This window comes from Camarhynchus parvulus, chromosome 24, assembly GCF_901933205.1.
Source record: "Camarhynchus parvulus chromosome 24, STF_HiC, whole genome shotgun sequence".
Taxonomy (NCBI): domain Eukaryota; kingdom Metazoa; phylum Chordata; class Aves; order Passeriformes; family Thraupidae; genus Camarhynchus; species Camarhynchus parvulus.
The window spans coordinates 1,553-28,754 of NC_044594.1; the positions used below are offsets into that span (position 1 = coordinate 1,553).

At 48.6% G+C, this 27,202-nt stretch overlaps 2 protein-coding genes across 7 annotated transcripts; one reads left to right on the plus strand and one right to left on the minus strand.

The window, feature by feature from the left end:
* Positions 1–1,640: 1,640 nt before the first annotated feature.
* Positions 1,641–21,117, minus strand: C2CD2L (C2CD2 like). Of its 5 annotated transcripts, none has more exons than XM_030964863.1 (14): positions 20,728–21,117; positions 17,909–18,004; positions 17,416–17,535; positions 15,404–15,514; positions 14,449–14,565; positions 13,713–13,830; positions 13,426–13,549; positions 12,845–12,909; positions 12,126–12,253; positions 11,652–11,823; positions 10,209–10,310; positions 9,447–9,580; positions 8,667–8,949; positions 1,641–7,248 (listed from the first exon to the last, which is right to left on the minus strand). In XM_030964863.1, exons 2-14 carry the CDS (start codon positions 17,909–17,911, stop codon positions 7,028–7,030), a joined length of 1,698 nt encoding a protein of 565 aa, XP_030820723.1. In that variant the 5' UTR covers positions 17,912–18,004; positions 20,728–21,117; the 3' UTR covers positions 1,641–7,027. The 5 variants fall into 5 exon arrangements, with proteins under 5 accessions (XP_030820723.1, XP_030820721.1, XP_030820720.1 ...); XM_030964861.1 differs by having other exon boundaries at positions 20,622–20,731; XM_030964860.1 differs by lacking the exon at positions 20,728–21,117 and adding an exon at positions 19,323–19,658 and having other exon boundaries at positions 14,449–14,562.
* Positions 20,875–26,714, plus strand: DPAGT1 (dolichyl-phosphate N-acetylglucosaminephosphotransferase 1). Of its 2 annotated transcripts, XM_030964864.1 has the most exons (9): positions 20,875–21,411; positions 21,489–21,609; positions 21,695–21,908; positions 22,428–22,574; positions 22,707–22,791; positions 23,242–23,430; positions 24,015–24,102; positions 24,451–24,606; positions 25,795–26,265. In XM_030964864.1, the coding sequence occupies exons 1-9, from the start codon at positions 21,257–21,259 to the stop codon at positions 25,858–25,860; spliced, it is 1,221 nt and encodes a 406-aa protein (XP_030820724.1). In that variant the 5' UTR covers positions 20,875–21,256; the 3' UTR covers positions 25,861–26,265. The 2 variants fall into 2 exon arrangements, with proteins under 2 accessions (XP_030820724.1, XP_030820725.1); XM_030964865.1 differs by lacking the exon at positions 24,451–24,606 and having other exon boundaries at positions 25,795–26,714.
* Positions 26,715–27,202: the final 488 nt, after the last annotated feature.

Genomic DNA, 27,202 nt, shown 5'->3' on the forward strand with positions numbered 1-27,202 from the left:
AAATCCGCAATAGGCGAGATGCAGCGGAGCGGGGCCGCGGCGGGGCGGGGTGGCCTCGCGGCATGGCGTCGTGGGGCGGTGGGCGCCCGCAGGGGCGGGCGGACACGCTGGCGGGGCGGTGGGGCGCGTGGCCGCGCCGCGCTTGGTGGGGCGGGGCGGCGGGGCAGACGCTCAGCGTGGCGGGGAGGGGCGGCCGCGCGGCTCGGCGGGGCGGGGCGGCGGGGCGGACACTCGGCGCAGCGGGGCTGCTGTGGGGCGGGGCCAGAAGTGGCGGGCGGACTCACAGCACGAGCGGAGCTCTGTTGGGCGACTGCTGCAGGCATCCGCCGTGCAGCAAAGATCCCGACCAGCGCCCTGCAAGCTGGGACCAGATCCACGGCACCCATGTCACAGTGGGAGGTCCTATTAAAGACCTTAATTCCCACTGTGTCTCAAAAGTCGGTTTAAGACAGTGGCGCTTTACGGCGCCTTTTTCGACAGCGCTGCTTTACGGTACCTTTTACGACAGTCTCGCTTTTGACGCCTTTTGCGACAGTACTGCGTTACGGCACCTTTTGTGACAGTGCTGCTTTACCAGACCTTTTACGACAGTGCTGCTTTACGGCACCTTTTACGCAGTCACGCTTTACGACACCTTTTGCGACAGTCGGTCTTTGCGGTATCTTTTGTGGCAGTCACGCTTTACGGCACATTTTGCTATAGTCGCGCTTTGCGGCGCCTTTTACGACAGTGCTGCTTTCTTGCACCTTTTATGACAGTCGCGCTTTACGGCACCTTTTACGACAGTCGTGCTTCACGGCACTTCCTCTTGTGGAACTTTTATGGCACTTCACTTTTCAGCACTTTACGGTTTTTATTTTGTTTTTATTTTAAATTAATTTTATCTTTTAAATTTTAAGTTATATTTTTCTTTAATTTTTATTTTTAATTTTTCTATTTTTAAACCTTTTTATTTTGTTTTATTTGGTGCTGCCCAGACCAGCTCAAGCCGGTGATTGTGGTGGTGTTTCAGGGTCCCCAGGACAAGGGACTCAACTCCTGCCTGTAACTCTGTGCCCTCCAAACATCATTTCTACCTTCTAATTTGGGTAACTGCCCGTACTTGCTGTGAGGGTTCTGGGGCAGTCCCACCATTACAGTTACACCTGTACCCCAACCCTACCTGGTACCCTGTGTCCTTTGCACCCCTAAACCTCAGTGTCAGTTCTCAACCCCTCAACCCCCCACCCTGTATTTGCCCCTCAGCCCGCAATGTCTGTGTGTCATCCCAAAGACCGTGTTAGGCCTTCCACATGCTGCTGTAGGGAGTCACCAGTTGGCAGCTGAGGAAGTGAGGGATGGGGCAGGGTGACCTGGATTTCACAACCCCAGCAGACGGCCACCCACTTAGCACCACAGGTACCTGAACACCAACTGCAGCCTTTTTCCCTGGGAAACAAAACTCACCAGCCCCAGTTCCTCATGGCGGATTGCAGGAGCCACTTGGCACTGTCAATCCAGCCCAAGTTGGCATTGGTCCCACTTTGGGTCGGGGACCTGCGCAATGCGGAATTTCAGGAGCCAGCCGGCCACTCCGGGACAGGTTGGAGGGAAATTCACAGCAAGTATGAAAACAGACTCAGGTTTTGATTTTCATGTGGTTTAATAAGTTAACAGATTCAGCCATTACACAGCAATAGAATTCTTCTTTGAGATTTACAAAGGTGCAAGAACTTCATTTATTCATATGTAGTTTTATTTTCATTATTAGCTACACAGTTCCAATTCTTTCCGACCTGAACAATGTGGGGTCAAAATAATCCACCCAGACAGAAAGCATCAAAGCACCAAAGAGCACACACAAGGAAGGGTGTTAATTCAAATTCCGTGTGGGTATTTGGTCCAGTACCTTACAAAGCAAGGAAAGGTGATGTGGAGCAGTCATGCCTGTAGAAGGAGCTGTGAGATCACAAGCACACCTTTGCCAGAAGTTTGACCAAATGCTGGGACTGTTACTCTACCCTGAGACTCACCGTGACCTTGCAGTAGGGGAGTTGGGATGGAGAGAACAATGCAAAAAGACCACAAACGACAACCCTCCAAACACTCAAGCATCTCCACAGCTACTCAGAAATGACTTCTCTGTAGGTTTAGCAAGCAATGTCCCAAGAGAAACTACATCATTGTTTTAACATTCGCCATGCGCCCAGTTCTAATCTAAAAATAGCACTTGCCTGTCGGTTGAAGAAGCTTTCATTACATTCCCCTTCACTGAACTTGCTCCCCACGTCTCCCCATGCTCTTCCCCATCTCAGGCAAGCTGCCTAAAGCCCCAGCCTCAACTGCATAAGCAGGGGCAGGAATTGGACTTGCTTGCTCAGGTCTGCTCTTGCATAAGTCTGTGAAATAAATGGGTATGAATGCCACAGAAGCTGGTAATGCCACTCTCCTGTCCCATCTATCGGCATTGTCATCCTCAGTCACTTAGCACCGCATACTCTGTAATTACAGTATGCTCTAATTATAAGCACGTGCAAATACACATCCATGCACCCAATTCCTCTGGCCTCAGACATCCATCATGTTAAATCGTATGGCACCCGCAGAACACTGAGGTTTTGAGGTTCCCTTCATTTTTTCTTGTGTCTGTTTTCCATTGACTCAAGAGGATATCTCTCGTGGGCCAACACCAAGGGCTTTGTGGATGATGAGAGTCCTAAACAGCCTTGCCCCTAAGCACAGGAAGAAGATTTATCTAGACAGAAATATACTTACAAGCACAGTTACAGCCTGCAGCTAGCATAAATCTATTTTCTTCAGAGAAGTAAAAATACACAGGTAAATTCTAGTAAATCTGTTCAGCCAAAATAGGAAACTAACAAACAAAACCCACAAACAAACAAGAAACCCCTAACAAACCAAAAAACCCTCCAAGCAAACCAAAACAAACAAAAACCCAAAATAATCTCAACAAAATACCTACTTTGGCTTCATGTACAAGTCAGTGTTCTGCTTGTGCAGCCAGTAGCAAAACACAGCATCTGGAAAGCAGGCCCTCATATGCAGGTTCAAGCCTCCATGCATTCAAGCCCACTGCTCTGCTGTTCCTCTTCCACCATATATTTGGTCAAGGACCAATTTCACAAGGTGCAAAAAGCGAGCCTACCCTGAGACAACAATCTGCCAACTGCAGATCACTCCAGCTTAAAAATTTTGATGGTGGCCTGTGCCATTCATGGGGTTACTCTGTGGTCCCAAGCATTATGAAATGCCACAGAGCCCACAGCAGCACCAAGGCAAGATCACAGGTGTCTGGAAGAAGTTAAACAGGGAAAGTAGATTTCAAATAGCATTTCTTCTGTCCTAAAGCCAGAAACACAGAACACATTAAATACAAAAGAGGTTTCTTAAAGCAGCCATTTCGTGGGGGGAAATTCCTGGGGACTTCATCTTTGCAGCTTCTGGAGAACCCTGTGTGACCTTCTCTTTCCATCTGAGAAAATTAGGATAGACAAATTGTTTCTCACACCAATAACCACACCTCCACCACGAGACAAATTCATTACCATTCATGCCTTTGAGGAACCAGGAACCTGTGCTCTCAAAGTCAGGATTAAAAAAACCGGCACCTACTGCCTGGGGGATGAAAACATCTTTGTGGGCCAGAAAGAAAACCTTGCTCAGATAAGAAGAGGAAAGATCAACACGTTTAATGAGGAGAGTATCAGAACCAAAAAATTTCCAATGCACACAGCAGACCCATACCCTGCTATCCCTCTGTTCCTCAAACAGTACTTTTGACAAACACCCTGAAAACCAGTCTCAACTTACAGAGAACATTCAAAAGAAGATAAAAGGTTACAATAGCACTCCTATGCTGTACAACTTTGAGAGGCAACAAAATGTCAGAAAATACATCTCTTCTAGGAAACACAAGCAGATGTAGGACCTAACATTTGAAGATGTGCTCTGCCAGCACTTGACAACATCCCTTTCCTTTGCAAGCCGTTTAACCAGATACTGATTTGCAGCACAATTTACCGCTAGTGGTAAAAAACACTGCTAAAAATTCAAAGGAGGATATGCCCCTACTGGCATGCTTCCCATGTACCATTCACTTGGCCAAACACAGTGCAGATGTCTTCAGCCACATCAAGTTCAAAATCAAAAACCATATCTCCTCTGCAAGTCACTGGCAGGCATAGCCTGGAACCAACAAACCAGGAACAAAACAGGAAAGCCACAGATGTATGACAGGAACTGCCCATTTAACATAGCTAGAAAGGGTCCCCAAGGCCAGTGAGTAACTCGAGCTTCTGTTTTACTCCCTTTCCTATCACCTCCTCCTACAAGCCAGACCAAAATATGCTGGTCAAGAATCTAGGTATGTGTTTGTCAGACAGAAATCATGCCTTTTCTGCCTCCAGTCTACAGTGACAAGGACAACACTGGCTAGCCCTCAGAGTCCTCCTTGTGTACATGAGCCTCAGGTCCCTGATTCCGAAGAACGGTGAACGGTGTTCACCTCCAGCCACTCCACACCAAGACAGCTCAAGCTCTTACAGTTTAAAGAAAAGAACACAGGACTATCAAATGAGACTCATGGTAGGTCCTTAATTAACCCACAACTGAAACACCACAGGCTCTTCTGCTCAAACCAGCATTTCTAGCGCAAGGCTTCACAGTCTCCTGCCAGACAAGTGGTGCTGTCTGGATTGAAATCTTCATGGTTTAGTACCTTGAGATGGTGTCCTAATGAATAAATAAAATCCAAAAATGGAACATAAAGTACTGTCATAGCTACAAGTCATAGAGGGGATGGTGCGAGAGAGAGTACCAAATTGAAACCAATCTCCGAGACTTTGAGAACAAGGGTGTGTCAGATCGCATGTGACAGCACCGCACCGCACCAACCCAGCAAAAGAAGGTGATGTGAAATCGGTGGCTGGATTGCTATAGGCAAGCTACAGATGGCCAAGTTCTAATGGCACTGTAGTGCAAACCAGTCACTGACATCAAGGAAAATCATTCTCAGTGAGAAACAGTGAGCTCTCTGGTATCCATAGTGCATGGAAGTACAAAAAAAGCCACAGTGCCATGCGGACAAGGAACAAAGAAACAAAGGATAAAAGACACAACAGAGTTTGAGGACAACAAAAACTCCCAGACCAAAACAGATGTAGAGGTTCCTGGTCAGCCAGCTGAACCAATACGATTTTTCAGATTCATACATGCCCAATCACGTGAGGAATCAGCAGGAAAAACAGTCAAAGAGTCCCTCCTGCTAGCACACACAGGCACTTTCAGTTACAACCCTTGGTAACTCTGGCCTTCCCCACCTGTACAAATTTGCAAGAAACAGCCACCTGAAAATCCTTTTGCTGCAGCACACCAAACACATTCTGGTCTTTGGAAATGGCACATGGCAAGTCAGGGTTTGTCCTTCCAAGAAACATCAAGAGAACTGCTTTTTCAGTTGACAGCATCCTGTACAAGGAAGGGCAGCAGACACTACCACAGGAGATACTCTTGATGGAAGAGCAGAACTAGAGAATCCAGTCAGGCCTGGGAAATAGCTCTTCCGTGAGGTTTTTCCTCCCCTCTGTCCTACCTCCTTAGCTCAACAACCCACAGGATAGCAGGAGGTTTCTCTCAAACCAGGTATGTTGACAGGACATGAGTGTTTCTCCAACGAGCATTGTTACATGCTATCTGAAGGGAACTTCTGGGCATATTATAGATAAAATGTGCATGGGCCAGGAGACCGGACAACCGTTTCTCTAGAAGGACAGTCTCCTCCTGCACAGGGATTTTATTTTCCCCTGCACACTTCTCCCTCTCTGCAAGTACCTGCTGCAGAAATGTCCTCTGTTTGAACAGAAGGGACCGTGTTTGCGAGAAGAAAGGAAATACCAAATACAATCCAGAAAGATTCCCTCTACTAAAGGAAACCCACCAGTGACAATATGTAAAGTCTTGCCTCTTTCTGCCATGTGCAAGCCCCTTCAGGCTCCGCATTAGACTGCCCTTCACTAAATTCCTTGCCTTATTCCTTGCCATCCATCCCCAGCATGGTGCCAGTCCTTGGCATGAGAACCATGACAGCACGAGACTGGACACTCGGCAGGTCTGGAAGACAGCCTGGCAGCCCTTTGGCAACATCCCCAACCACCCCCAAGAGTAAGGGACCTGCTCATACAATAGCTGATGTGTGCATTCAGTACAGGCCCTTCCCTGTTGAAGAACACAGATGTGGAAAGAGCATTGCGTCATGGGGTGGCTGCACAGGGTGACAGAATCGACAGCACTGACCAGGAATTCTTGCGAAGGCTCAGGCTTCTATGAAAACTTCTGCAGTAGTTAAAACTTCCTTCTTCTTAGAGACTTCTTCCTTCACCAACAGAGCACAGAAAACAGGGGTTCCTCGGAGCTGTCTGAACCAGACACTGTTCCAATGGCAGAGCCAGATGGAGGACCACAACTTTGATAGCTGACAGCTGTCTTCTGAGAGCTCACAGCTCAGGAACACATCACCCTGCAGCACACCTCAAGTTACCTCCTCTGCACCAAGCACAAGCAATAATAGTGTTTAGATCATCAGTGACTGCGTCATTCTCTGTCACTAGAAGACCTGAATGAGGCTACATCTCACACTTCATGGCCCTGTAGCTAACCCAGTAGTTTCTTGATTTCAACTCTGAAGGTTGCCCCTTGAGACACCTGCCCCCTGTTTCCATGAGGCACCTGATGACACACACAGAGTCATTTCTGCAGCTCCTGGAACCCCCAGGGGGATTAGCATGCCACCTGGATTTTCTGGGAGAGCACAGTAGGGTGCAACAAGCAGAGAAGGCTAAGCCAAGGCAGCCAAACAACCTAAGTCCCGGGTCTGCCACCTCCACTCCCCAAACGGCATAAAGCACTGGGGTGTCTTCCCTCAGCCAAGGTTGGAAAGAACTCGACTGCAAGTCACAGATACCATGGAGTGGGAAGACAAGAGACTAGAAAACAATCTCTGAGAAATCTTTCCAATGGGCTTCTCCCTCCTTCAGTTTTCACCAGCTGATGTGTTGTCACTGCCTTTGAGTTTGGATTTAGACTTGAAGGAGAAGCGTTTGATGAGGCGGTGAGAGAAGCTACCAGTTTTCTTTCTGGTGGTGGAGTTGGCAGTGACATTGGACAAGTCATCATGTGACTGGCTCAGGCCTGCTTCCTTCTGCTTGCTCCTTCTCCGGAAGATGAGCTTGGTACCGCTCCGAAGAAAGCTAACTGCAGAGACAGGAAGGAGACAGAAACCATGATAGTGTCTTGCACTGGCAAGTTTCAGGGACAGTAACACACCCAGCCATTCTCAGATATACAGCAGTCCTCTTCCACACTGAGAGGCGTTAAGTACGTGGCAGGTTGGCTAATCCCAGCTTCCCAAGGCAAAGTCTCAGCTCACGATAGACTGCAACACCAACAAGCTGCCCCACTAAACATTCCGTCCCATCTCCCCTCTGCATAAAATTCCTTTTACGCAATATCCTCCTCTCAGTGGAAGCGTGCAGCGTTTCAAATGACAACCAAGACTCACATGAATGGAAAACAAGTGAGATCATCTGAACCCGAAGACCCTGAGAGGAACATACAAGACGGAAAAGGCCTCTCAGATCAGCCTGTCTCAAGGGCACAGGGATTAACTTTGTCACCTAGCGCCTGGAACAACTGCCTGCGTTTTCATGACGTGCCCAGTCTAGAGGCAAATAATGCCAATGGCTCCTTATGACTCCCACAAGCAGGAGAAGGTGGAGATGCCAATTGCTTTCAACCTCAGAAAGACAGATACAAAACCTGCAGGCCATATAACACTACAATGGTATTTCCTACAGAGGGGGTTTGCTTTCCATTTTCCCTCTGTTCCCCACCCACCAGCTCTCTTGGGAATCTGGGTCACACACCCTTCTACCCACTGACATTCAAAAAAGGGGCCTCCGCAGCCCAAATCATACCTAGTTGTAACAGGGTACAACTCCCGAAAATTTGTCCCACTCTAATAGGCTGAGTAATCAAGATTTTGATTTGCATTTCTTTACATAAGTCAGTAGCAGAAAAATCCAAGGTGCATCATCCACCTGACAAATGTGTGGAAAGGCCAAGGACAGCAGCTAGGTTGGGGCAGCCCACTCCATCATTTAAAAGAAGTGAGTTTGTGTGAACATCTTACATTACGACAGGTCAGAGGCACCAGCTGCTTCGATACTAACAGAGAAAGAAGGAGGGCAATCAAGGCTCATACAATCTACATTGCTGGGCGGCCTCCATGTCCACACCACAGGTGGCCAAATTCGGAGGATGAATCATTATTTATGGGCATGTGTCCAATTTGTGGACCTGGAGACCAGGGAAAGAAAAGGGGTTTTCTATAATGCACAGGCTGTACAGGATTCCCATCTAAGAGAGCACAGAAACTTGAAAGGCTACAGGAATCAGACATCTACAAATGAAGGCCTTTCAAATCACTCCAGTGGAAAAACCACAAGACAAAGGCAGGCTCTTCCCAGCTCCATCAGAAGCTGCTCTTTGCTATGCTAAAAGGTGGCTGCAGACCCCATGCTTGGGTGGGGAACCTGGATGTCACTCTGTCCTCACGTACAGTTAATGTTATGAGCTCGTGTTAGCTACCCTACCTAACACTTCACGCTTACCTTTGTGATCTTTCAAGCTCCTTGTCTCAAGGGCTCCTGTGGAGCCAGTTTCAGACTCAACATCTTCCACGGATGGTCTTTCAGAGACATCTGATCGCGTTGTCTCATCCAGTTCCTGACTGTCCCTCTGACCCAATGGCAATGCTTCCAGTGGCCGCGACAATTGAGTAAAATCGTGCATCTGGTCAGCTGTGCTGTCTGCCTCAGAGTCCCCATACGCTCTGGCCTCCAGGGATGCAGCATAACCCAGAGAAAGTGCCATTTCGTCTTGAGCAATAGGTACCTGAAGGGGGGTTAGAGGGGCAGACAGACATGAACACAGAATCAAAAGAATTCCATTCATCTGCCTACTTCTATCTATACCTACATATGGGTGGCCCAGTTCAGATCATCAGTGCGAGATGGCACCAATGGACAATTGTCACTCTTTGGCTGAAATATACTGGAATGTGGCCGATTACAAGGCGTTCTGCTGCACATTCCTTACTTCTGCAGCAAAGTTCAGGGAGAACTCCTTATATTCTCCACAAGGTTCAAAACCAGTTATGGCAACCACATCCCTTTCTGCAGCTGCCCATTGTGAATTCCCACTGGCAGCTGCCCTGCAGACTGGCAAGGAACCTTTTAATGCTCACTGGGAAGCAGCTAAAGGTTTCTGATGAGCCAGTCATCCATGCTGGAACCTTCCCACACCAGTCCCTACAGGACAGGTTAGTTTCACACACGCATCCCTAGAAGCAACCTCCCAGACTGGAAATGCAGCTCCTAACTACCAGAGACCTTGGACACTCCTGAGATGATCAGTGTACTACGTTTCGTTGGTGTCTTCTTGGTGGTCTTGTTATTCGTCTCAGTTAGCTGCCTGATTGCCGTCTCAGCCACCGGATCCAAGCCATTGGGCAAATGGCTATCGCCTGAGCACAAGAAAAATACCGATGCTTGGAGAAGCAAAAGGTCGCTTTCTGACTGCAATGCTTGCAATAGGCAGCTTACATGCACATGAATGCAGTTTCCCCACCCAAAGTCTATGACAGACTTGTCCAAATAAACAAAATGAAGGAAGCTCTATATAGGTAGCTCTTGGCTTTTTCAGGTACCTGAAAAGTTTCATTTCCCACCAGGCATATAATTAAAATACACCTCCCCTTCCCCCCGCCACTCAACAAAGACTTCCAAAGACTCCCAATAGTTTGCTTTGGCAGTAAACTGTCATAAGAGCTGCAGTGCTCTGTTCTAGACACGATCAGAGCCCCAAGTGCAGGGTGACCAAAGTTGTTTGGGTCCGGATAGCCTGGAAAGTTCTCGTCAAGCAAGGAAACTCTCATAGTCCCTGACTGGATAGTCAAAGGGGAATGTCCTTTACCTGCCCATACATCACCACCACCACCAGCCTTCTGCCCCCACCTTCACTCAGGCACTTGGACATTCTCTGAAGCAGAAAATGCAAGCAAGTTCAGGGAACCACACTCAGACTGCCACTTTCTAAAACAGGCTAAGGAACACAGTTATTTCAGTAAGAGCCTCAAATTTCCAAGCACTTACGGCAACTGCTGGGCAAGTGGCCGTGAGGACGGCCAGTCTCCAAGAGCACTGTTGTCTTCTTTTCAGTCACTTCCACTTTGGAAGGCGACCTCGATGGTGAATCTTCACAGCAAAAGAGACACCGAGATACCAGTAAATGGAGATGAAGCTTACACTACTATGTTATCATATTGTGCCCTCTACACAACCCCCAAAAGCCTCAAGCAAGCATTTAGAGAGCCTGCAAGGCAGCTCTCTAAGGCTTTGTGGCAGTAAGAAGCCTACTCGGAAAAAAATCAGAATCACTGAATGGTTTGGGTTGGAAGGGACCTTAAAACCACTTAGTTCTAACCAGACTGCCATTAGACCAGGTTGCTCCAAGCCCCATTCAGCCTGCTCTTGAACACTTCCAGAGACAGGGCAGCTACAGCTTTCCTGGGCATCCTGTGCCAATAACTCAGCACCCTCAGAGGGAAAAATTTCTTCCTAATGGCTAATATAAATCTACCCTCCTTCAGCTTAAAGCCATTCCCCTTGCCTTATCACTGCACGCCCTTGTAAAAAAATCACTCTTCAGCCTTCCTGCAAGGCACTGGAAGACTGCTTGCTGTAATGTCTCCCCAAAGGCTTCTCTCTGGCCTAAACAGCTTCAAACTCTCTCAGCCTTTCTTCACAGGGAGGTGTTCCAGGTATACGACCAACTTAGCAGTCCTCCTCTGGACTGACTCCAACAGGTCCATGTCTTTCATGGGCTGGGGGGCCACAATGCTGGACACAGTACTCAAGGCGGAGTCTCACAAGAGCAGAGCAGAGGGGGAGAGTCACCTCTCTCGGCCTGCTGGCCACACTTCCTTTGATGCAGCCCAGGATATGGTTGCCTTTCTGGGCTGCAAGTCCTGTGAAGCTGACGCACAGCAATACTTCATTCATGTAATTTCCCAGCCCCGCCTCTTGGAATATCCAGCACCACATTCACCAGGATGCCAGACCACAAGCAGCAACAACCCCTAGTAAGCCAGATCAACATGCTTTTGGCTCCACAATCAGTATGTTCAGCCTAACTTTTTTAGCAGTGAAGAAACTAGAGAAAGCATGGCTAAACACTTAGCCTGACATCATGCACAGGTTATGTGGCAGCATATGCATTAGACCTCCCACCACCAAAAGGGTGTGTGAAAGGCCCATCCCTCCCTCACCTCCTCCAGACACAGAACTGCAATTCTCTACCCTAGGGCTACACAAGAGCTTCCAACCAGCCACGAAGATGCTACGGGAACAGCATGGATGCCCGTGTTCTGACCCACACACCAAAAGCAATACATAAAGCGTGAGCCTGCCATATCCAGGTGTGATGGCTAAACAGTTTTGCTACTGCCTTCATGAGCAGCCATGGGAATAGTGCAGCTAAGTTTGTGCTACCATAGGAGCCACCCGTACAATAAACCTGCTGCAGCGCAGCCTCACCCAGTTTGCAGTCTGCCTTGGGCCGGGACTGAATTGTGGTGACAGTAGTCACAATGGTGCCGTCAGGCATGATGGTCCGGTCCATCTCCACCTTCTTAGTAGGGGTGATGCTGGTTCTCAGAGATGTGGCATGTGGAGCATTCAGAGATGCAGGAGACTCTTGGAACAGCAGCTATAAGCAGTAAAGCACTGATCAGAGAGGCACTCTTCTTCCCAGATGAAAAGGCAGGCATGTTTGGGCAATAAAAGTTGCGGCTCTGGGCACCAAGGAGCCATTCCCAGTACAGTATAAGTTCAACAGCGGAAGGCTCAGGGACCAAGGGTCAGGTGACATCCACCCCTCCACGGCACAAGGGTCTGCTAGCCCTCTGTGCCAAGCTCAGGCCCAAACACGCGTGTCTCCAGCTAGAGGCTCACATTATGAACCCTTCCAGAGCATGCATGTATGCACAGCTTGTGGGGTCATGAGCTCACCTCCAATGTAATGGTAGCTTCAGCTGTCAGTGACTGTCCAGCTCCCGGGGTCAGTGAGCAGACCCGTCTCCCAGATGGCTGCTTGTCCAAAGAATCTATCAAAAGTGTGGCATATGCCAGCAGCACATCTGCAAGAAGGAAGAGCAAAAATGAAACACTTCACATGACCTCAGTATCTCAGACATCTCCAAGGTAATCCCTGCTTTTGGGAAGCAGCACAATAGGCCAACACAGCACATTGCCACAACTCCACTAACTCCAAAGTTCAAGAGGGAGAAGGGGCAAGCAATGCTCCTCCGCTCCTCTTTAACAATTCAGGAATCAACTCCCTTAAAAAGATGACCACTGTGTGGCCTCCATCAAAAATAGATGCTATAGTAAGTCCCCGACTGAGTACAAAAGAACAGTTAAGAGCCTTATGCAAAGCTCTCCTAATACAGGAGGCAAAATCCTGCATGCTTCTGCCTGCTTCAGAACGCAGACAGGCAGGCCACAGGAACCTCCTGATTCAAGGTCAGACCCAGACCATTTTGGCAAGAAGAACAAAATGAGTTACTTCACAGAGTCACAGAAGCTCACATAAAGCTAAATATGAAAAATCCTTTGCAGAACTCATCACACGTACCAAAAGAGAACTACCATGAGCTTAAAGCACGGGGAGTACCTTAGGCATTTTGTCTCCCAGTCCTAAAACCCATCTTAGGGTGGTTCATACTTACTTCCCCCTCCATTGCTGCTCCTCAGCACCTGTAGTTTCAGTTCTTTGCTTCTAGGTCCCAACTCCCTGTTGAAACCGAAGATGGGCTGGTGTTAGGCAATCTTTCTTTAAGTGGCCACAGAGCAAACAACCTCATTCTGTATCTTCCCTCCCTCAAATCTCACATGCCTCATCACCCTCTCTAAAGTTTCAGTAGCATGCACTACCATGGAGGACATGACTAGAGTACCAAATGACAAAAATGAGAATTCTGGTTTGCGTGCCCTGCAGAGCTGCGTAGGCTGACAGTGGAAGTTGAGAGGGCAATGCCTCTGGAAGGCTGTTTATGCTACAGCCCTATTGCACCTGCTGCACCTACATTTAGCACTTCTGCCCACCCAGTTAAAACACAGAGTCCAGAGAAGCGAGAATTATGCATGCAAGCTGGGGCCAAATGCCCCAGTCAGCAGTCTGGCACAGGGGCAGCATAAACAGACTTCATCTCTGCACTGCACACATCACTTACTGCAGCATGATAATGATACCCAGACACCGTGCCGGTCCACCTACACTGCTCCAGCCAGAAAGAGAGCAAACACTTACAGAAAGAACTCGTCATTCCACTCCATCTCTCCAGCGGCACCGACACTGCCATCTATCACTGGCCTTGTCCACTTCTGCTGCGGGGGGCTGTCTAGCTCTGCCATGCAGCGTATCTCCCCAACTCCTGCAAGAGAGACAGAGGGCACATGTGCACTCGTCAACAAGAGGCAATGGTTCGTCACACACACGCCCCTCTTTTCAATTCAAACCCACCCAAAACATCCACTCGCTCCAATCTCGCCACCTGCATGCTTGCCCCTGTGGATCAGCAATGTTTTCACGCTTACCTCCCTTTCCCTGGCAGCCCAAGTTCAGCACTCGAAGATTCCGGAGCAACAGCTTAGAACCCAGAGGGGCTGTTGCTACTCTGGACGGGGACTCTCGAGTCAACTTATTGCTGGGTACCTGAGGAATGATGAGAGCGAGACCGTTACCTTTATCATTCACTCACCAGCAGACAGCAGCAAGAGGCATCGTCCTTGTATCTATTAAGCAGCTCCTCAAACCAACACAGGGGGATACCCGCAAAGCCATCAAGAGATGCTGCAGGTTTCCCAGGCTATTGACCTCCAGTGGGCCCTAATGTTATTTCAGATGGGAAGTTTAAGGCAGACAGAGAAGGAGACAGGCAAGAACAAGCTTGTTGGCTACCGGACAGTCAACTGACGATGACAAACCATGGCCATTCCATGTCTGCAAATGCTGCCTTGGAGAGAGCCCTCATGTTCAGAGCAAGAGCAACCGCCAAAAAGAGATGTACCTCAGGCAGTCCAGCTCCACAAGTACATGACCAACAACCAGCATTCAAGAAAAAAGGTGGAAGGAGTTGCCCTTGGGAGCAATTTCTAATTATCCCTAAGCACCACATCGCAGTACCCAAACCCCTATGATAGTGCAGGCCGGGATTCGGCTGCCGCCCAGAAGTGAAACTCAAGCCTTGGATTCCTGCCTGAGCCTCAGCCCTCAGAAGTGTCTTGGGGCCTGTGTTTGGGGCACAAGAATGACACGAGAAGAGTGACTTACTGCACTGGCTCCAGCGGTACAGGCCACCAAATTCACCATCATGGCTGGCTTCGTGCTGACAATGGTATCCTCAACCAGATCCTTTATAGTGGACAGATCTGCTCTCCCTTCATCCTTCTCTCCGTAAATCAAAGGGAAATGCAGCAATGTCATTAAAAAATGGACACATTTACAGCTCCACTTGCCTCTCAAGCCTCTAATATGCTACACAGTCATTCTCCCAGTAATAACCTCCCAAACACTCTCCCCATATTCCATACTCGCTCCCCTCAGAGCTTAAAGCTTCCGCGTAGCAGCTGCAGGCAAATGCAAGCTTTCTAAATGAGACAAACTAAGCCTCTACTTCTGTAGTTTATCTGCTGTAAATTTTTACAATACAGATTTTATAGTTTTGTCACACGGTCACCACCTCAGGAGATGATGCCACCACACTTTTGGGAAAACAGCCGAATTCCTAGAACTACTCAGTATAAAGTAACAAAGGTGTCAATAGAACAACAAATCAACCAACCTATCTGGATCACGGAAGTGCAAGCACACCCACATTCTGTTCATTAAACCTCTAACCCAGGGATTCCCCACATTGATCTCTTAATTTTAAATAATCCCTTCAAAAAAACCCAATCAAACTTAACCAACAGAACAACAACAAACGCCACCTCACACAAAGAAAGAGCCGCAACCCAGCTCGTTTTGCAGCTCTACATGTGACAACAGCAGGAGGAACCAACATAGACAGAAAGCCTTCAACTGGTGCCACTTCAGCCCTCTTGAGGATGCTGCTTTGACACAGCTGAGCTAGTACGGATTCCAGGATGAAAGAATCCCCTCCACTGCCCTAAAGGGCCATGGCAGTGAGCTGCCAACCCTTCTCCTCCACAGCAGCCTTCTAGCTGTTTCTGCTCCTTCCTTCCTTCCTACACTCACAGTCAGCCTCCCATTGTTAGCCACTCACCTCAGGAAGCCCAAGTCGTGGAAGAACAAAAACGTCCAAGTCTGGTCTGTCTTTGAATGTCCATGACACCAGGAGACCCTCATTCTGTATCTCCTCCAAGTGGATCTCCACCTGGCCCAGAACAAATATCCATAGTTGGAAACAGTTTCTGCTTACGTTAGGTGATTTTTGCCCCATTCCAAATTCAGCAACTGAAAGGCCCTAACACCAGCGTAACAGTAAAAAAAAGACCATAGGAACACAAGCGCTCCCAGGCCTACAGGATGAAGCAGCTGCAGAAGCTCCATGGCGAGATCTGGCTTCCACACTGTGACTAGATGCCCAGGCACCACCAGAGGGAAAAATGATCCATTTTTCCTTTTACTGAAGAAAAAGCCTGCAGAGTACAATCCAAAAGTGCCCAACTGGGCACCAACACGTAGGATATTTACTGAGTTACATCACTTAGGCATTGCCAAATGTAAAGGCAACCATTTATAAGTTAGCAATGCATCTCTACAAGATGATCCTCAGGTTGAAGACCCACCTGGGTCACCAACAGTCTGCAACAACAAACTAGCATATACACCATCCTGTAGTTTAGCTGAAGTTAAGAATTTGCACACCCATGTACCCATAAAAGCATCACTAATGTGACAGACAGAGGCAGAACCACACACGAACAGAACTGAACTGACCTGAGAGCTCTACTAAAATCTGGGTAATAGAATTCAGTATAGTTCTCCATTACCAGGTTGACATTTACTGACAACACAGAAGGTCATCAGACAAAAGCAACATATATGAGACACAGTGGCCACGTGAGTAACCAACAAGAGGTCTGCCAGAATAGACAGGGCACAATTGGGAACACAGTACCTGAAGTATTCCAAAACACAGGTAGGCATGTGGTAATCTAACCTGCATTTCATAAAACAGCAGCAGCAAGACCTCAATTAGAATATTATATGCAACTCCTTTACATGAACAATCAACCCAAAACTCCACCAGGTGCAGACAAGGAGACCTAGAAAATGCCAATGAGTAGGGGAGCAATTGGATGAAAAATGGGACCTTTCAGAAATGAAAAGCAACTGCAGTTGCTGCCCATAACTAGACTGGCAGCAGGCACACTACATGCTAAAGAGAGAGAGGAGCTCTCTGGAGCTCTGGATTTCTGGAGATGACCACAGAACAGAGGTACAAAATCAAACTGGAATAACCTGATAAAAGTATGCTGAAAAATGTAATAAAGCTTCTGAGAGCAAAAGGGTTCAAGAACAAGCTTCAAACTGTCTGCAACAGCATGGGATTAGCTTCTGCTACCACCGAGTTACTTCTGATTTTGCCATGTCTATTTTTTTTTTTTTTTTTGTGCACATATGAGCACACTACCTCCAAGCAAGATACCATCTCCAGCGTCATGTCCTTCATCATGATGGAAACAAAACCACGTTCCAAAGAATCAAATCCAGCCAGAAAGTAACTACGGAGTTACCACCCATTGTGATTTCAGAGCTTCTTTGCTGGAATAAGCATCTCCAATATCCAACACACAGAAAAAGCTGCACTGTGCTCTTGTGAACGTAATGAGGGGAACTGACAAGCAAACTACTCCTCACCATAGATTTCTTTTTCTCACCCACTACCAGGACACCATACTTTTACATAGCCTTTCCCCTCCCATACCTTTCCCCTTCCACTATGCCACAAGGGGAATTGAATTCTCTGAATTTCTCACTTCTTAAATACCCACTTGAAAGCAGTATATAGAATGCTGCCATGGCTCAAAACTCTCTGGAATTTCTTACAGCTATGTTTCATAGCCAAAATCTGCATAGGAAGACTCAGAAAACAAGACTCGGCATGTAGATGGGGAATATTTGCTACCTCACCAAATGTTAGTGACAACACAGCGCTTCTCCCAGCCCAATGAGGCCTTTATTTGCACTTTGAATCAGGTCCTCCTTCCTCGATCAGCGTGGGACTAGATGGAGGAGGGAGATCAATGTTTAACTTCTTGTAATCCTTACCTGAGCCTGCAGCACAGCCAAAGTGACATGATACGTGTCCACAGAAACAGCAACGGGGGACTGCTGAGTAACAGAGACAGGGAATTTCACAGCTTCAGCTGAGAGATGGCACCACAGCACCTAAAAAGAAAAGGAAAAGATGAGTTCATATCCAGCAAGAGGTTGCTGTGTTATTCTCGCCAAGTTCAAAGCTGCAAACCTGCAACTTCAGACCCTGTGCTGTGACAAGAGCACTCCTCTGCTCACCACAGTAGAACCCTGATGTTTGGGTTCAGCCTTCACACATCCCAGCTCCACCAACCTATCTTCTCTCACAGAGCTCACTTGTGCACAGCTCCAGAGGCTCCAAACAGGAGACAGGCCTCCAAATTCCTCCAAAAAGACCTCACCCAAAACCTCCCTGGTTCCACCATCTCCATCAGAAAGGCCTCAGCAGTCTCTGCAGAACACACCATCACACCAAACTTCACAGTTTGGAACAGCAAAGCCTTACCATGCTGTGGTCTGACTGCCCCTTGCATGTCACACAACCTATATTGGCAGCTTGTGGTAACTGAGGACCCTCTTCAAATGTGATCTGCACTGAACTCTGCAAAGAGAAAACTGTTAGTTCCCAGTAGTCAGAGCCACCCTGATAGTTCCAAAGAGGATGAATGATGTGGGGTCCCAGAGACACTCCAGCCAGCATCCAGAACTATCGCACACTGTAATTCTACCCACCTTGACTTGTCTATACAGAGAAAGGAAACAAGGTGTCCAGTTGAAGCTTGAATTCACAGATACGAGCACCTCCAGGGAAGTCCAAATCTCACCCAGAATCTCACATAAGCAAAGTCCTCCAGGATAACTCCCAGACCCCACTTCAGAAAACAGCTTTTAGACCCAGCAACTCACTGAGGCAATGCTGCTCCAGACAAGGAGCAGCTGCAGCAGAAACTGAAGTGGGGCCTTCTGGGGCCTCCATGCCAATTCAGGCACCAGCTAATCTTCCCTTTACAGGAGTCCTAAATTCTACAACTTATACATTCAGGTCATTTTGTGATAATCTGAGTAATTCAACACATGACAGAAAAGCACAGCATATCAGATACGGGAAACTGGCGACACTCTGACTATTGCATTGTGATAAGAGGGGCATGGAAGCAGAGGGTGAGTTTCTACAGGGGAAACGGGGGAGCACTACGCCCAGCTGGGGGAAGGCACTTCACACTGAATCCAGCCTAGAATTTGTCATTCATTCAAAAAGGGAGATACTTTTCCTATCTTGCTGGAAAACTCAAATACAAGTTTGCATCATGTTCTTCAGGACTTTAGCTGCTTTTTATTCAAGTATGTCAGCTTCCTGCTAATCTTTTTTAGCGCCTGATTTTCCTACACAACTTAACAGAAAGGAAACCCTTTCCCACTTATACGATTAAAAAAAAAAAAAAAGGATATTGCAATAGACTTTGGACTGCTTTGGACCATAGTCTCTGTAGGCATTAAGTACCTGCCTTGCAGGCAACACAAGCTATAATGGAATTATTTCCATATGGAATCATCAAGGCATACCCTCCTTCATGAACTTCAAAACTGCAGATAATACAATGGCAATACTGGGAGATTAAAGAAAATAAATACCAGAAAATTTCGAAGAGATTGCTGCGGAAAATCAGAGTGACTACAGTATTGCCCCAACCCGAGTTAAACAACGCGTGGTAACGCACTCCGCCCTTTCCGTGCTCGCACACCGAAGCGTGCTCCCACGCAGGCCGAACTGAGCCGTCCGCAAGGTGCCTAACGGCTCCTCCGGCCGGAGCGCCGTGAGGGGAACGGCTGTCCCGGCACCCGCGAACAAAGAGCAGGCGGGTCGGCCCGCCTCACCTCGCTGCCGCTCCCCGCGCTCCCTCGCTCGTGCCCTGCCGTACCCCGTGCCGGCGCGCCTGGCTGTTCAGAGCTCGCACCCAAGCTCGCTGCCACTGCTCCCGTAGGGACCTCAGGGCGAGAAGGGCCGCGAGCAGCGCCCGGGCCCCGGCCTCCTCCCCCGCCGCTCCGCGACGCCGTAGTGCTCGCAGGGCCGTGGACCGCCAGTACTGGAGCAGCCAGGCCGCCACGGTGAGCAGCGAGGCAGCGAAGAGCAGCACCAGCGCGGCCCAGCCCAGGTCTGGCCCCATGGCACAGAGCGCGGGGCTCACGGCAGCGCGGCGGGCATGGCGGGCGGGCCGCGACGCTGCCCCGTTCGCGGCACCGGGTGCACGTGGCCCCGCCGCAGCCCCGCGGCACCGCACGCGCACCCGCCGCCGCCTCTTTCCTTCCGGCGCGGCGGAGCGAGCGCGCCCCCCGCGGCCCGGCGGCACCGCCCGAGCCGCGGCGCACACCCCGCCCGCTGCTCCGCCCCGGGCCTGCGGGCAGGCCGTGGTATCCGGTCTGAACGGCCCGGAAACCTCACGGCTGCTGCCGCGAGTCTTCTCTTCTGGGGGAATGAAATAGGAGCACAGCCGCAATCTGAAAGCCCAAGTGCCCACCGGCTTTCCTAGCTTCGATTAGCGACGCTTTTCTGCTTCGCGTCACGCTCTTTTCTGATGAGAGTCACTACCCCGTTCCCACCAGGCACGCAGGACACAGCAGCAGCGCAGAACCTTTCCGTTCGTCTGCTCGCGATTGTGCCACTCTCGCCGTGGAGGGCAAGTAACACGAGTTTTAATCACCTCTCGACAATCCCAACCCAAAGTAAAAGCGGCCTCTGGTCAGACATGCTCCCCTGCACCTCTGTGCTGTGCTTTCCTCCCCGGCAGTACCGTGTGCCCGCCTCAAAGTTGATTTAAAGTTTACAAAATCACTTTTGCACAGACAGCAGAGCAGAGGTGGCCTCTCAACACAGCAGCAGCTCCTTAGGTGGCCATAAAGCCATCAGAAAAATCAGATAAAGCCATCAGAAACCATTTTAGGTTGCCAAACAGCTGCAGGGCACGTAAAAGTTCTTCTTACTGCTACCGGACCTTCTGCTGCGTCTCCCCCTCTGCTCATCGACTGACATCTGAACGAACAGAACAGTGAATGGACACTGAGCCTATCCTGCCTTCCCCTCCCCACCCCCCAAAAATGCCCCGAGGGCCCATCAGCAGTTACAAATTTCCTGACAATCAAAAATCTCCAGTAAGGTATTTTACTGAATTTTCCCGACATCTCAGGAAACACGTGGGAAAACGAACTCAACGGCCGCTCACTTTTCCCATCTCGCGCATTCTGCACCCCGGTAACACGGCTCGCCACGCCGCCGGCCGGCGGTGACTGCGCTGGCCGGGGCTCGCCCGCAAGCGCGGCTCCCCAGACCTGGGCAAAAGGCGGCTCCGGCTGGGAGGCGGCGGAGCCGTCGCTCAGTCAGCGCGGCCGCGGTCCCGGCCGCCCGCCCTCCACTCGGACTCACTCGCATCCCACATGGGAGGAAGTGACGTACCTATGAATCGGAGGGGAGGGGGCAAGGTGGCCATGGCTGTTGTGGGCATTGCGGGGCGGAGTCCGTGACTGGGCCATCCCCGGGCGAGTGCAGCTCCCGGCGCGGAGTTTCGGAGGAACCTCGCGGAGGAGGAAAAGCACCGCGAACCTTAGCACCGGGGACGGGCCCCTCCGTACACCCTCAGCGCGGCGGAAACCGCTACCGATCCCGGCCGTCGTACGAGCAGAGCTCCGCGCCGGCAGGAAGTTCATGCCAGGGCCAAAGATGGCGCCCCCGCCCCCGATAGGCCGAGAGGGCCCCGCGCATCCGGCGCAGCTCGCGTAACGCCCGGCCGGGAAGGCGGTGGGCAGCGCCCCCGCCCGGCCTCGCTCCGCACCCTTGGCAGGGGCAGCGCCCGCCGCGGCCATGGCGGCCTGGCCCACTGTTCCCCTCCTCATCAACCTCGGCGGGTCGCTGCTGGGCTTCGCGGCCACGCTCACGCTGATTCCGGCCTTCACGGACCACTTCCTCGCCGCGCGGCTCTTCGGGGAGGACCTCAACAAGACCTCAAGGCGGCCCGTGTGAGTAGCGCTGCCCCAGGGAGCTGCCCCGCGGGGTCAGCCCAGGCACGGCTGACTCCCCCCGCTCTACCTTCCAGCCCCGAAGCACAGGGCGTGATCAGCGGTGCCGTGTTCCTGATCATCCTCTTCTGCTTCATCCCCGTGCCCTTCCTGAGATGTTTTGTGGAGGAGCAGTGCGCGGCCTTTCCTCACGACGAGGTGAGGCTCGTCTAGTGCTGCAAGCGTGGCAGGCAGGGGCAGGGAGTGGCCACCGGTGACCGGGGTCCTGTTCTCTGTCCTGCAGTTCGTGGAGCTCATCGGTTCGCTCCTTGCCATCTGCTGCATGATTTTCCTGGGCTTTGCAGATGATGTTCTGAACCTGCGCTGGCGCCACAAGTTGCTTCTTCCTACCATGGCTTCCCTCCCACTGCTCATGGTTTACTTCACCAACTTTGGGAACACGACCATTGTGGTGCCTAAGCCCTTCCGGGTGCTGCTGGGCATGCACTTGGACCTGGGTAAGTTATGAATCACCAGAAGCTGTCATCCATGTGGCAAGGGATCACATGAATCACTTCTTACTGCAGAGGGAGCAGACTAAGGATTTGCTTAAGTAACCAGTAAGAGAGTGGCAGTCCACCCACTAAACATTAGGCTGGAAAGAACATCCAGAAACCCAGCACACATTCAGGTGTGCACAGACAGACACCAATCATTTTCCCATGATCCTGGCAATACAGCTGGGTAGTGGGGCACACAGCACATGGCTGATAACACCAGGATGTTAGAAAGACAGAAACAGCACTACAGCTGGCCACCATGTCACAGCAGTTTGTCACAGTCACAGTACATGTAGACATGACAGCCAGCTCGTAAGAGAGGAAGCAATCTTATTTGTAAGCTACCACTATCAAAAGTCACTAAGATTGTTAGGTAATAGGTTGTTGTATAAAGCAAGAAGTGAGAGCTTCAGTGAATTGGTCTAGGGCCTGCTTTGCCTCCAAATACTGATGCATTTGGCTTGCTCTGCTCTGCAGGTATCCTCTACTACGTGTACATGGGTATGCTAGCAGTGTTCTGCACTAATGCCATCAACATTCTTGCTGGAATTAATGGAATTGAAGCAGGACAGTCGCTGGTGATAGCTGCTTCCATTATCATATTCAATATTGTAGAGCTAAACGGTAAGGAAAATAACAAACATTTGTGGGCACAAAAAGCAAAGGGAGATTGAATTCTAGATTTCAGTACCTGGTATTAGTAAAATTGAACCAGTCTTGTCTTATCACAAACACATGTTTTTCTTTTTTCTATAGGGGATTATCAAGATGATCACATTTTTTCTCTCTACTTCATGATTCCCTTTTTTTTTACCACACTGGGCCTATTTTACTACAACTGGTAAGAGGACAGACATTCAGAATTTGTTTGGAAGCATCCTTTCCCTCTAGTTTCTCCCTTTTTGAACAAACAAAAGCACTTAACCACCTCCAGGTGTGGCACGCTGGAGTGTAGAGAGGCTTCTTGCGAGAACCAAGAACACAAAGCATGGATTGTTTTGTATTAAAACAATTGTGGTCACACCAGCTCACCCAAACATGCAGAATACACTGTCTCCTGTGCCTCACTGGCTGGCTTTTCATACAATATTCTCTGCAAGTCAGGTGGTGGGTCCCAGTCCTGCAATTCTTAGAATAAATACCTACAATTGTTTTTACTGCGTATATCTGCTGCAGATCTCCATTGGCTCCTGACCTGCAATGTGGGCACACATTCAGTGGTTATAAACAGTCATTTTTGAGGCAATAACAGTCACGTCAGACCTTTGCTTTTCTGCTCCATGGATTGCAGGTACCCATCTCAAGTGTTTGTTGGGGATACCTTCTGCTACTTTGCTGGCATGACCTTTGCTGTGGTGGGGATCTTGGGACACTTCAGCAAAACAATGCTGCTTTTTTTCATCCCACAAGTACTCAACTTCCTCTATTCATTGCCTCAACTCTTCCACGTCATTCCTTGTCCCCGTCACCGGCTACCAAGGTAATGTACCAAGTGACCTATAGTGGTACTGCAGGTTGTGTCTTTTACCTCCAACACCAGCTGAGAAAGCTTTTTAAAAGCCGTCAAAGTATGCTTTCTCTTTAAAAGACAGCAGCTCACTCTGCCAGCTACAGTCAGATCATACAGTAGAGGTTTCTCAAAGAAGTGCACTTTTCTGACCAGCCCACCCCTCAGATACAGAATGATTTTTAACAAGGTTAGAACATGATGATTCCAACCTATAAGATAGAGAGAAATTGACATAGGCTGTTTTTAATACTGCGGCAGTGGGATCTGCCAAGATTTCATAGTAGCAAGCATTCTGTAGCACTATGCCACATCAGCAGTTCTCTCTGCAGATGTTAGATTCTTCTGTTTTATTCTTTAAACTACACAGCATATATTGGGGGTGCAATGGGAAGGAGTCTTCTCTCCCCCACTTGAGGGGCTAGATACCAGCAGCCGGTTTTAAGTGCATCAGGTTATTCCTGTTTCTTCCACCACTGGCTGTGGATCGAAGTCTGCTTTACAAAGTGATCTATCTCCTTGTTGCATCTGGACTAAATTTTAAATGTTTCTTTTAGGCTTAATCCTAGTACAGGGAAGTTGGAGATGAGCTACTCCAAATTCAAAACTAAGCGCCTCTCTTCTCTGGGAACAAGCATTCTGAAGGTAATTTGTGGAAAACATTCAAAATTCAGATGCATTTTGAGGCAATCGTCAAGTGCAAGAGAAACAGGGTGGGAGAAAATGCAGAACTTCAGGGTTCAGTAGTTACTGCCTGGCTCAAATCTGGAAGAAAGTCTGTTACCATCCCTCCCAGTCACTTGATTGTGTTAAAAATCAGTCTTTCAGAATAACCACATGTAGAAGTACCCCAGGACCATCATAAGTCCTGTCTTTTCAGTAAGACCACAACCAGGATTTCAGGGCTGGTGCAGCAAAAGGGATCTTGAGCAAGATTAGCCAGTGAACACCAAACATACCTGGTGAAATAGCGTCCAATATTTCTTTCCTCAGGTAGTCAAGATTTTGCACGTAGTAGATGTGAGGAGTGGAACAGATGAAGATGGCGAATACACTGAATGCAATAATATGACACTTATTAATTTTGTCATAAAGCTGATCGGACCCACCCACGAGCGAAATCTCACTCTTCTGTTGCTACTCATTCAGGTCAGACAAAGGGTTCCTCCAGTAGAAAGATTTACGCTGCAATAGAAACAGATCCAAGTCATTCTCAAGAGCTTTAAGGGGAAAGGGGAAAGTAAAATATCATGCTCTTCACACAAAGTGCAGTTCAGCTGTGGAGCTTGAGGAGAATAAGAGCTTTACACACTTCAAGGGGGGAAGAAATCCAGACACACCTCCTGTTCAATTGAGAGCTTATAAAAAAAGTCAGAAGGTTAGCTTAAGAAGATTCCCAAGGCACGAGTCATTGGTTGCAAGAAAAACGTGAGCACAGCAGAGTGCCTTGCCTTATCACTCTGACTCAAGATAGCCTTTTGGTAAGTTCCTGTTTTTCAGTAATACCAAATAACAGTCTCAGAGTTGTCGCCGGCAAGTGGACTTGTGTAAGGATGGCATGTGGCTCAGCAGTCTCTCAGTCTGAGGGGCATGCGGGAGCATTTTGAAGCCACTTGGAGTATAAGGATATGCTTCACAGATCCTGCCACTACCTCTATTCAGCATGTGAATTCTCGAGCATAGTGTAGTGAAAACACCGCTTTTTGAAAGGCCTGCATTGGTTAACTGCCCACAATAAAATCCTTCTTTTCATCTTCAGATTTAAGATAAGGGATTCTTACTAGGAAAGACACACTTAGACAGAGTCCGATTTGAGAGGAAGAGCTTGCTACGAAAGCCTGTTGAGGGCTTAGGCAGATGACATCGGGGATGGGAGAAGACAGGAAGTAGATAGCACTTATCTTGATCCCAGTCACAGCAGAGAAGTCCTGAGAGCACCTTATTGTAAGGATACTGAATTTCAGCTTTGACATAAGGTATTTTCAATTACAAACCATGGGGTTTATGTTAAAATAACATAAAATTTATGTTAAAGTTCCTTAAGGGGGAAGGAGTTATTCCCAAACTCTTATTTCATGCACGTGTTCTTAGAATGTGACTGTGTGCAGGCACAATGAAAAATCTCCCACTGATACCTAAAATCATCAGAGAAAGAAACAATGTCTTTGGATAGATTTCTGCGACTTCCTATACCTAAAAAAAGTAGCCTTTAGTTGCTGTTTTATGAAATGAGGCATGCTGGAAAGCTTAGCAAATCCATTTGGAAAGAAGGAATCTGACAGCCTGTAAACCATTTGACAGTATAATGTTTCTGTTATGTGTCTGATTTTTACCTAGGTCCTTGGCAGCATGATTGCATTTTCGATCCGGTACCAACTAGTGCGCTTGTTTTATGATGTCTGACTGGACTGCCAGGAGCGAGGGAAAGAGTTCTACCTGCCAGTCCATTTTATCCAGTTGCTTGACCAACTGATGATTCAACTGATGTTGCTCCCACCCTCTGGGAACCTCAGAATACCTGTCAAAACACAAGCAATTGCTTTGCGTGGGCTAGTTTTGAACCGGGATGTTCTTTGTGCACCAAAGGCTTTTGTCCAATTCTGTGATAGAAAAGATTCACTGCTACTTGGACATCATTGTTACTAGGAATACCTTTTAGAGGGGAAGCAAATGGCGGCACTGAGGGAAAGTGGGAAAGGTGGAATCTCTATACATCTAACAATGACATTACTGTTCACCAAGAGAGAAAACAGCAACTTTAATTTCTGTGAGCAGAATGAGTAAACCAGACTCCATTCCTGGCTTCTCCAATCCTGTTTTTGGTCCATGGACATAGAATGACATGTTATAACCCGTACTCAAAACTCAGAGTGCTCCAAGAATAAAATAATTCATGGTACCCTTTCCCCTGCAGTGGTTTGCCTTGACAACACTGACATGCAGTGAAACTAGGTTGTATGATCCATCTCTAGCTTTCTACCCTGTTAGGCATCTGATCATTTCTGCAGTGGACACTCCCTTTTTTTTTTTTATGGCTACTGGGAATGTTCCTGCTGATGAGCTTTAATTCTGAATACCATTATTGTCTGCCTTCCTGCCTGGAAGAGGACATGCCTGAAACAGACTAGCAGAGTAAGGATCACCATGTCCTTGTTTTAACAGGGCATCAATAAGATCCTTTTATTAATGCGGAACTAAAACTGCTGACTGCCAGTCCCTTTTCTTCAAATACAAATAATTATTTATAGAGCAGTATTTAGCACCATAGTTCAACACAGAATTGCTACCTACCTGACAGAAAAACATAGAACAGGCATTGGAGTACCAGGTTATAGTCTTTGCAAGTGCAGTGGTAGTGAAAGTGAAATAATGCAACAGCAGAAACAGGGATGCTGAGGTGGCTAAAAGAAGAAATTGCCAGCTCCAGTACCCCAATAGATGCAAGGGCACTGCACCTCCCCACACCCAAGTCCAGCTAGTAACAGGGCTTGGAATGTATTACCAGAAGGCAAAAATGCCTGTGTCCAGCAGCACTGATCAACACAGAAAACACACAGCACTCAAGTGCAAATGGTATGAGTGGCTGAATCCTCTTCCTCCTCTCCAGCCAATCAGTTTGTAAGTCTGCTAATACAGTATACTCATTAACACATACACACAAACATCATGAAATCATTCAGTACCCAGTCTTAAACAGTCTGTCCAGTAACCCAGCTGCTGGATTTCCTGGCATCAGGGTGTATGA